The 10182-nt window shown below is 50.6% G+C and overlaps 2 protein-coding genes across 4 annotated transcripts in view; one reads left to right on the forward strand and one right to left on the reverse strand.

The window, feature by feature from the left end:
* MTRR (5-methyltetrahydrofolate-homocysteine methyltransferase reductase) overlaps nucleotides 1-739 on the reverse strand; it is a 28570-nt gene extending 27831 nt beyond the window's left edge. The window contains exons 1-2 of the mRNA XM_029941288.1: nucleotides 459-739; nucleotides 297-411 (exon numbers count right to left, since the gene is read on the reverse strand). Of these exons, the coding sequence (XP_029797148.1) occupies nucleotides 297-411; nucleotides 459-739 (396 nt within the window). The remainder of the gene's footprint in view (nucleotides 1-296; nucleotides 412-458) is intronic.
* On the forward strand, nucleotides 618-10038 carry FASTKD3 (FAST kinase domains 3). 3 transcript variants are annotated; one of them, XM_029941593.1, is made up of 7 exons: nucleotides 618-685; nucleotides 1563-3034; nucleotides 3890-3975; nucleotides 6480-6654; nucleotides 7806-7875; nucleotides 8422-8536; nucleotides 9765-10038. In XM_029941593.1, exons 2-7 carry the CDS (start codon nucleotides 1597-1599, stop codon nucleotides 9861-9863), a joined length of 1983 nt encoding a protein of 660 aa, XP_029797453.1. In that variant the 5' UTR covers nucleotides 618-685; nucleotides 1563-1596; the 3' UTR covers nucleotides 9864-10038. The 3 variants fall into 3 exon arrangements, with proteins under 3 accessions (XP_029797453.1, XP_029797454.1, XP_029797452.1); XM_029941594.1 differs by having other exon boundaries at nucleotides 685-702; XM_029941592.1 differs by lacking the exon at nucleotides 618-685 and adding an exon at nucleotides 843-1298.
* Nucleotides 10039-10182: the final 144 nt, after the last annotated feature.

Raw genomic sequence — 10182 nt, forward strand, 5'->3', positions numbered from 1 at the left:
CCGCAGGCAGAGAACCAGCAAGGGAGCCGGCCCCCGCGAACCCCCCGGGGCCGTGCTCCAAACATTCCCGAGCCCCCGAGCCCCCTAGCCCCCAGTGTGGAGAAGCGCTCGGAAAGACACCCACGGAGGGGACCCACAGCGCCCCTGCGGGTGCAGCGCCGCTAGTGCCAACGCGACCGCGCAGGCGGGACCGGCTCCCCGGAGGCGGCAGGAGCCCCCCCTCCCCGCCTCGGGCACCCGCCTCCGGGCAGCCCGCCTTCCGATCTCCGCCCTGCGGGGCCGAGCTCTAGACCTACCCGCGAGCGCCCAGCCCGGCCGGGGGAGGGGTGCAGGGGCGCGGAAGCCGCGGCCGTCTCCCGCCCCAGGGCGCCTTCCCCAGGCTCCAGCGGGGTGGGCGGCACACCCAGGAAACTGCCACCGCCGGGGCCTCACCTGAGAGTGACCCACCGGAGACTCACGCGGAGACCGTGGGAACGCGGGCCCTCCTCCAGCGCCTGCGCACTCCGTCAGCGCCCGAGCCCGAAGAGCTGGCGAAGGACCAGTGCCAATCACAGCGCTCCGGGCGAGGGGCGTGGCCTTCGCTCCGCGCATGCGCCACACTGCCTGGCGCTTCGGAAGGCGCGTACGGAGGCTCACGAGGCTCCAAAGTCTTCGCGGCCGCTCGCTTTCGCGCGGTGTGAGCGCTGTAGGTGTCCCAGCTTGGTAGGTGGCCGACCCGGCGTGCGAGGGCCTGCGGCATCGCTGAGGTGTCGGTGCTTCCCCGGCCCCTCCGCTCCTCTCCAGCCGCCGCCCCCGCCCGCCCGGTGCTGTATCGCAGGTTCCCTGGACGTTGGGTTTGCTTTCGTTGCAGGGAGGACGCGGTCCCCCGGGCGCCCGGTCCCCTAGGCGCGGGCACTCGTGTTTTCAAATCCCACACGGGGTGTTAGATCTGGACGGACCGCCCACCTTCTTCCTTTACACGTCGCCTCTTTTTGCTTCTTTTAAATCCTACTTTTTCCTTCTTTGCCAAGCTAGATCCTTTCCTTCCTCAGCACTCGCCAGGTCTTTACTCCGAAGGGGAAACCAACGTCTCAGAGCTCTTAAACGTGGTTTTGACCCTTGCTTTGCGTGGACCTAGACTATTTTTGGCCATTTCAGCCCGTTGCTTCTTTTGTGTATATTTCACCAAACGAAGTGCCTTCCAGTGACTAACGGGGAACATGTAGGAGGCCTGTTTTGGATCTGGACTGCCTGAGGGGGATCCCAGCACCACCACCTAAGAGCTGCGGAAGCTGGGCATCAGTAAAATAGCACCGGAGGTACTTAATTCATAGTGGTGTGGTGAGGGCTAAGCTAGCGAGGGCACAACAGTGGGTAGAAATCATAGTGATCATCATCGGTAGATGCCAGCCACCTTTCTAAGCTGTGGTGTGCAGGGACTGATCTCTGGGTGCTTTCATTTTAGTGGGAAATGTTTGTGTGTCGTTTCCTAGGAGTACTCATCCTCAGTTTCATAAGCATTCATGTGGTTGAGCGAGTCACGCTCTCAGTATATTTGACCGTGTTTCCTTTATTTTCTTTAGTTATAAAATCAAGAGGATTTGAGACTCTGATGGCATGGCTTTGATTACCCTGCGGAGGAACCTTTGCCACTTAGCCGATTTTCGGACACAAGGAGCCCTGGCTGCTCTGAAAAGTCGTCCCGGAAATCCCTTTCATGAGGTGGGCAAGGAGCGTTCGTGTCCGTGGCTGCCCTCACTGCAACCCGAACCTTTCAGGGTCAGAATCCATCATGCCTGTTGTCAAAAGTTCCATTCCGAAAATGGAAACGCCCTTCACCCACTAGGTGAGCCAGTGTTGTCTCGGGCGCATGACTGGCACGGGCCTGAACAAAATCCTAAAGGCCTGGATGAACCGATGTTTTACAGGAGGCTCAAGGACTCGGCTTCCTCAGAGGAAGTGTTGCATTTTCTAAGCACGCTGCAAACGTGGCCGGATACTGTGGCAGCAGGAGCCTTACAACGGATTTGGGAGGTGGAGAAAAAGGATGGCGATCAAAAGCTGCCAAAAGAAACATTGGAGAACGGCGTCTTTCGGGCTTTATGTGTCCGGTTAGAACAGGACTCCTCGAAGCTGTCGGAGCCTGCCTTGGTGACTGCCCTACAAGCTCTGTCTCTGTTGAACGTGGACCCTCAGAGTAGCTTGTTACGAAACCTGGTGGCAGAAAGCCAACATCGTGTCAAGAGGGGTGGTCTGCAAGTCCACAGCCTCTGTGTTCTCGGGGAAAGTCTGATTAGACTGCAGGGTCCAGGCTGTGAGACACTAGAACTGATTATGTGTCAACTGCAAGAAGAAGAGTTGGAAACGCTTGCGCCTGAGGATATTGTGGCCCTTTATAGAATCCTGCAGGCCCGTAGCGAAAAACTGGACCGACACCAAGCGTTTCTGAATAAGATAAACCACTTTTCCCTGTCGGTCGTTTCCGGCTTGAGTCCTACGTTGATGAGTGAAATGCTCACTGCCCTCATGGCTCTTGATCAAACTCAGGCACTTCCTCTGGTTATAAAATTGGGAAAATACGCCGTGAGGCATATCCCTCGTTTTACTCAAGAAGAGCTCGCAAAAGTCCTGGAGGCTTTCATATACTTTGGGCACAATGACCGATTTTTTACAGCAGCCCTGGAGCAACATGTGGCCTCTCTGTGTCTCACTTTGGACCCCGAGGTCGTCAGCAGAGCCGTGGAGTACTGCAGTAAGAAACGGATCCTTTCAAAACCCATCTTCGATGCGGTGGCGGAAACTTTCGTGGGCCACGCAGACAAATTTTCACCTCATCAGGTTTCTGAGTTAATCGAAACGTTTGGAAAACTCAATTACCTGCCACCAAATGCCTCTGCTTTATTTAGAAAGCTGGAGAATCTGCTCCTCACGCACCTCGATTATTTTCCACCCAAAACGCTATTGAAAATCCTCCATTCATGTTCGCTCATCGAATGCCATCCGGTCAACTTTATGGCAAAAATATTCAGCCCTCATTTTCTTCAGCAGCTACAAGGTGAGTTGGTTATAACTTGGAGAGTGGAAACATTTACCCTTGAAGGCATGATGTTTTTCAGTCGCCCATCTACCTCTCGCACTGAGCAGTGTGGTGCCTTTGTTTCCTTTTCCACAATAATCTAAAGAAGAGACACGAAGTTTCAGGCACCACTGAAGACACGGAGTTAAAGAACGATGGACTCTGCACAGAGAAAGCCATCCCAGTGCACAGACGGCTGAGCTGAGTCTTGTGGGGATGAGCCTGACACTGGTGATAGTCATGACATGTCAGAAGCCACGCACAACTGTAGACACCCCTGTTTGGAAAGGTCACCTTATTTAGGGCATGCAAATACGTCAGACGTTAACCTTCTCTTACCATTAAAGGAAATTCTCACTGATTATAACATACCTGTTACTTTTCATTATAGCTAAAGTTCCTTGGAAGTTCAAATGAGACAGCATTGGGGCGCTGGGGGGCTCAGTCAGTTGAGCATCCGACTCTTGAGTCTAGCTCAGGTCATGGTCTCAAGGTTCATGAGTTTGAACCCCACATCAGGCTCTGTGCTGATAGTGCAGAGCCTGCTTGCAAGTCTCTCTTTCCCTCTCTCTCTCTACCCCTCCCCTGTTTATGCGCTCTCTCTCTCTCTCTCTCTCTCAAAATAAATAAAGCTTTAAAAAAAAGGTTTGCATGAGATGGCATTGTTGGCAAGCACGAAGGCATGCTTATCTCTGGCAGGTTATTTCCTGAGTGCCATGTAACGACGTTACTTCCCGAGTGATTAGTGTACGTCGTGCGTTCCTGATGTTTCTTTCTTTCATAACATAAACCAAAATTCAATCTCCACTACAACTGAAACCCTTCTTATTTCAGGTGAAGAGTCATATGTGGACAGACTGAGCCTCGCACAGCTGACCCAGCTGTTCCTAACCTCAGTGCTGGAATGCCCCTTCTACAAGGTAAAAGCCAGAGCCGTGTTACCTTATTTCCCGGGGGGCAGAGGGGGGCAGCTTGCTTTCATGTCCCCTCCCCATCTTTTAAGTTTCTCCCCTTCTGATCTGTCTCACTAATCTCATCAGAAAGCAGAACTTTCCTTCACTCGGAGTAACTTTCCCATTAGGTGGCCTTCTCTTTGATAAATTGGCCCTGTATCTGTGTTCTTGTCCTGGAAGTACCCACGTCCTGTTGTGCAAGGTTTCTAGAAGGTTCTGTGGAGTGCTTCAGGCTTACGAGTCAGAGCACCCTGGATGTACCCTGAGGGCTCAGAAGGGCTTGCGCTCCTACCGCTGTTAGATTCAGAAATGTGAGTCCCTCGTTCAGTTCAGTTAGGACTGAACGCATCCTAAACTGGTTCAAGTATGTTTCTAAGCCGGGCCACAAGTTTCACTCTTCTCTGATAGGGTTTAGCGTAGGTAGACTTTGCGCTTCCTGCCTAGTACCCAGAGATTTGCCCTCATAACTTAATCCAGCACCTTGTTCAGGATCACAGGTGCGCTCTCCAGATTCGCCCTTCCCTCCCTGGTCCTCTGCACTAGACCAAATCACATTTAAGAAAAGCTCATTTTGGAGCGCCTGGGGAGCGCGGTCGGTTGAGCATCCATCCAACTCTTGATCTCAGCCCAGGTCGTGATCTCCCAGTTTGTTGGAGTTGGAGCCCCACAGTGTTGGGCTCTGCGTGGACAGTGCAGAGCCTGCCTGGGATTCTCTCTCTCCACCCCACTACTGCTCGTGAGCACAGGCGCTCGCTCGCTCTCTCTCTCTCTCTCTCTCTCTCTGAGAAAACAAACATTTAAAAAGAAAAACAAAAAAGCTCGTTTTAGATTAAGGTGGACGATTGGAAACATACCACTATTTTCTTTAAAACAGCTTCTACAGGCGCACCTGGCCAGCTCAGTCGGTAGAGCATAGGACTCTTGATCTCCGGGTTGTGAGTTCAAGCCCCATGTTGGGCATGGAGCCTGCTTAAACACAAGCAAACACAACAGCTTTAATGGTACTAAGGCTTATGAAAGTAAATGCTACTTCCCACAACCTGCTTCCATCCCTGAAGGAGCAGAGTTGGCATGTTTATGTGCGGATGTGCACAAATACGTGAACACCATCCTGCTTCCCTTTCCTCGGAACGGGGCTGCTCCAAGTACAGTGTGTGTTTTTCAGTCTAGAGACTAGATTCCTGCCTAGATTCTGGACTGACAGATGTGTTTCCCCTGATTCTGGTGGGTGTCCCTGCACCTGCAGGGAATGGAGACGGCCATGTCCCTGTTGCTTCTGTTGCTGGGTGTTACTAGTCCCTTGAGTTGTTCTCGTTTGACTCCGTGGAAAAGTACCGTGTCACATGTTTCAATGGCATTTTAATGAGCGATAATGAGCTGAACGTATTTTCACAGTGCTGACTGGTCATTTACATCTGCTGTGAACTATTTTGTTGTCTCCTGACTCAGATTCCTATCGGTTGTCTTTTTTCTTTTTCTTTTTTTTGTCCTAGAACACACTGTAAAATAGAGGTATTAGCAGGTGGGTATGTTGCACATATTTGGTCCTGGTGTAGAGCTCTTAATTTTTGGGGGGGGGGTTAGTTTAATATTGTTTATGATCTCTGTTGGCTCTACAGAAATTTTTAAGTTTTCTCTAGTCAAGTGTATCCATCTTTTATGGTTTCTGCGTTTCCTCTCTCCCTTTAGAATATTTCACCACTCCTAAGGTAACACAAACATTTTACTAAACTTTTAAAACTACTCATTTCCCTTAATGTACTTACAGCGCTTTAACCCACTTTGAAATTTATGGTGGTCCTTGACGTGTACTAGGACTTTCACATGGTTATTCTCCAGACAGATCACTGGCTGTATTATTTATTACATAGCTCTCCTTCTCCCAGTAAATTGAAATGTCACCCTTATCACATTGTCCTCTGTTAAAAACATGAGTGTCCTTAAGGCCCTTAAAACAATTCTCAGAGTTCCAAAGATGTCTCCTCAGTTGCAGTAGCTCTGCTGTGTTCTCCCTCCCTTCCTCCTTCCTTTCTTTCTATGGCTGCAGACTACTTTTAAAACACATTTAGGGGGTGCCTGGGTGGCTGAGTCAGTTATGCGTCCGACTTCGGCTCAGGTCATGATCTCCATGATTCATGAGTTCAAGCCCCACGTCGGGCTCAGTGCTGACAGCTCAGAGCCTGGAGCCTGCTTCAGAATCTGTGTCTCCTTCTCTCTTTGCCCCTCCTCCACTCATACTCTCTGTCTCTCAAAAATAAATAAGTGTCAAAAAAAAATTAAACACATTAAAATCCATCGAACTATTGGATTTGAGCTATCACAGGAATATTTTTCTGTTGTCATTTTGAAGAAAGTATTTGTTCTTAATCCGGGAGAAGCATCCTGCTTATAGCGTAATACCCATCCGACTTCTGTGCATTAATTAATGGTTTTGTATCTTCCTTTCTCATGTTTAAACATACAATTTTCAGGGTCGGAAACTTCTTCCTAAATATCAAGTGAGGTCATTTCTTACCCCGTGCTGTTCTCTGGAGACGCCGCTGGATTTTCAGCTTTACAGATCCGTAAGGATTGGGCTGATCGACCTTCTGGGAGCAAGAATGTATTTTGCTTCAAAAGTGTTAACACCGTATTGTTACACACTAGGTAAGTGCGCGGGAGTCTTGTTGCTGTCTGCCAGCCCCAGCCTGCCGTCCTCTTTGGGAGTATGTGGGACTTCGAAGCCACTGGAAGGTCTGGAAGTACAAAATGCGGTTGGCCCTTCCCTGAAGGCAGATTGGAAGAGTGGGTGAGCCAGGGGGCTCTGCGGTCCAGACGCATGGGGCGGTGCCCCGCCTGGTAGCCCCATGGTGGGGGAAAGCCATTGGGCAGAGGAACCTTTCTCCATGTGCTGCTTTTCTGCAAAATGCGAGTAAGAAGAGGGGCGTGGGCTTGCCTGCGCGCTGAGCGAGTGGTACCCGGAGCCTCATACGTGCGGGTGATCAGGAGCAAGCATGACTGCTGTGCTCCTCCAGGCCGGTGCTGCCCGGCTCCGGGGCCAGCAGCCCCTGTGGCTACTTGAATGGACATTAGTTAAAATTTAAAAACAATCCAAGCTCAGATCCTTGGTTGCACTGGCCACACCTCAAGGGCTCAGACCCACAGGCAGCTGGTGGCGGCTGCGGTGTAACCCGTGCATCACGGTGGAAAGTTCTGCTGGGCGGGGCTGCTGGAGGGTCCGAGTCCTTCTGCCCGGAACAGTTTTCTGAATGAATGAGTGTAAGAAGATCAGCCCCAAGGAGATGGTGCTTCGTAGGCTTCGGGTGGTCACAGCTCACTTCCCTTCTCCTTTAGGGGCTCTTTTAATAAAAGGGGACAGGAGGACATCAGGGGGAAGGAAGTGGGGGTCCGCCGTGCCCAGCGACCACACGTTGGGGTGCAGGAGACCCTGGGAGACTCCGTGAGGAAAGTTTCGCCTCGCCCAGGCTACAGCCTGCCCTCGCTTGCTGTCTGGGGCGGCGGGTTCCCCGCACTCACCTCAAGGAGAGAGAGCGAGTGCCTGCGGTTCTTGTCACACCCCCCGCCTTGTGTTAGTGGCCGAGGCTGACTTGGACCCAGAGCTGACTGAGTTAGAACGCTCACCGGGGGCCGGTGTGCACATTACTTTGCAGCCTCCAGCACAGCCAGTAAATTGCAGTGTGGACGCTCCAGAACTGGAGGAGGAGGAGGAGGAGGAGGAGGAGGAGGAGGGGGAGGAGGAAAGGAACGTAGTGTTTGTGACGGTATCACCCGAAGAATTTCCTTTCTTCTCTCACCAGATGTTGAAATTAAATTAGACGAAGAAGGATTAGTATTGCCGTTCACGATTGATGAAGACGTGCATAAAAGGTAAAGAAAGCTGGTGTGGTTTTTATGTTACAAAACTCATCGGGGTTAGTGATCGATGGTGTTTCCTTAAGGTGGGAAAACGGGGGCACCTGAGCGGTTAAGTCAGTCAGTTAAGCATTCGGCTCAATTTCGGCTCAGGGTACAATCTCACGGTTCCCGGGTTCAAGCCCCATATCGGGCTCTTTGCTGTTATTGCAAAGCCTCCTCGGAACTGTCTCTCTCTCCCTCTCTTGCTGCACCTCCCCAACTCAAAGTAAATAAATAAATCATTAAAAGAAATACTTTAAAAAAAGGCGGCAAAATAGACATGTTTCTAGAAGTAAAGATGCTGTAACATCCCAATTCTGCAAATTCCTTGTAACAGAAATATTAATATTAATACGATTGAGTGCTTTCTCAGCAGTTTAAAGGGTGCACACTCAGGATTGATTTGAAAATAATATTGACACGCAGGAATAGCCGAATCCCAAATAAACTCTTTCCACTAAAAATGTCGAAGTGTTGTGGATTGTTTTAAAAACTAACTTTCTCCATCCGGTTTTTCAGGTTAGCGCTATGCCTTGATGATCCCAAAAGATTTTCACTGAATAGCAAACACTTACTGGGAAAGGAGGCTATTAAACACAGACACCTGCGCCTGCTTGGTTACCAAGTTGTTCAGGTAGGAATTCGCGTACTTTCTTCTCCCCCAAAGTGACTTCTAATTTAGATGCGCTTTCTCCAGGGTGCGAGGCATCTTACGTCTAGTTTAAATGCCAACTTTGCGCATTATTTTCCCAGTTTAAAAATCTCTATTTATATTTTGAAATACAGAATATTCAGACCCCCAGTTTTCTAAGAGTGAGACTCCTCATACCTTCTCTAAGCTATGCTAACCTCTGCTTCTAGGATTACTGAATTATTAGTGCACCTGTTTTGCTTTAATGTCCCTCTGATCGAACAAATACAAATAGTAGACAAGATGACCCCACTAAAACCAGGATCTTTGGGATGCCTGGGTGGCTCCGTCAGTTAAGCATCTAACTCTTGAGCTTGATTCAGGTCATGATCTCACATTTTGTGAGTTCGAGCCCCATATCGGGCTCTCTGCTGACGGTGTGGACCCTGCTTCAGATCCTCTCTCTCCCCATCCCTCTGCCTGCCTCTCTCTCTCTCTCTCTCTCTCTCTCTCTCTCTCTCTCAAAATACATAAACGTTAAAAAAATTTAAAAAAAATAAAAACAGGATCTTCATCGTACTTTGGACACTTGCGCCCTGATTTGTGTTTGTATTGTTGATGTCTTAACAAGGAAGTCTGCCGAGTCAGCAGCCAGTGTTCATAGAGCCTCCCAGTCATTCCGTGTCCGCTGCTCCGCCGTCTACTGTCCTGTCTGCTCACTTTTCCCCACTCCGTAGTTCGCCTACATCCGCAGGTTGCCCCTCCTGAAGCTAACGTGCTGCTGTGTGCGGAGAAACCTTCACCGCTGACAAGGTGGAGCGGAAGCCCCTCTGCGCCTCGGCGTCCAAGACCCTCCACGGTCAGCCGAGCTCACACACACACACACACACACACACACACACACACACACCCCCCCCTCCGCTGCTTTCGGCCAGGCCCCGCCTCCACCAGCGGACCGGTCTTGGCGCTCTGCGCATCCAAGTTCTGGCCCGGGTCCCCCTGCCCTGACCCGAAATGTGAGCCTCTCTCCACGCGAGACGCCCGTTCTCACCGCGTGTTCTGCTCGTTTACGGAGCCCCACTGTGTGCCGGGCCCCCTTGCAGGCACTGGGGGGACTCGATGGATAGCTTTGCCCTCCAGGCGCCGTGGCGGAGGGTTCGAGGAATCAAAACGCCGGGGTGAGCTCAGAAAACGACGGATTATGACATATTCGATTTCCGTCCCCTTACAGATCCCCTACTATGAGGTTGAGATGCTAAAATCAAGAGTCGAATTGGTGGAATATCTACAGAGAAAACTATTTCCTCACAACGTGGGCGTTCGCTGGTAACAAGAAGGGCTACCGGCTCTAGGACTCGGTGAAGGAACTTGTTTCCATGGGACTCGGCACAAAAACGGGCGTAAAAGGACGTAAGCTGTGAATTGACCGCAATCCGGAAAGTTATGCTGTGTATACACTCGCCAGTGGTAAATTGAAAATAAACTTTTATTTTTATTTAATGCTAGTATTATACTTTTACACACAAAGCAATTGGCCAACTACAATAAAGAAACATCACGAGTATTATTATTTTATGTCGTAGAGACGGAGGGCCTGCGAGTGCGCGCAGGAGGGGGTAGAGGCCAGCGGGGCAGAGGACCCCAAGCAG

The sequence above is a fragment of the Suricata suricatta genome, chromosome 6 (genome assembly GCF_006229205.1).
Source record: "Suricata suricatta isolate VVHF042 chromosome 6, meerkat_22Aug2017_6uvM2_HiC, whole genome shotgun sequence".
Lineage (NCBI taxonomy): Eukaryota > Metazoa > Chordata > Mammalia > Carnivora > Herpestidae > Suricata > Suricata suricatta.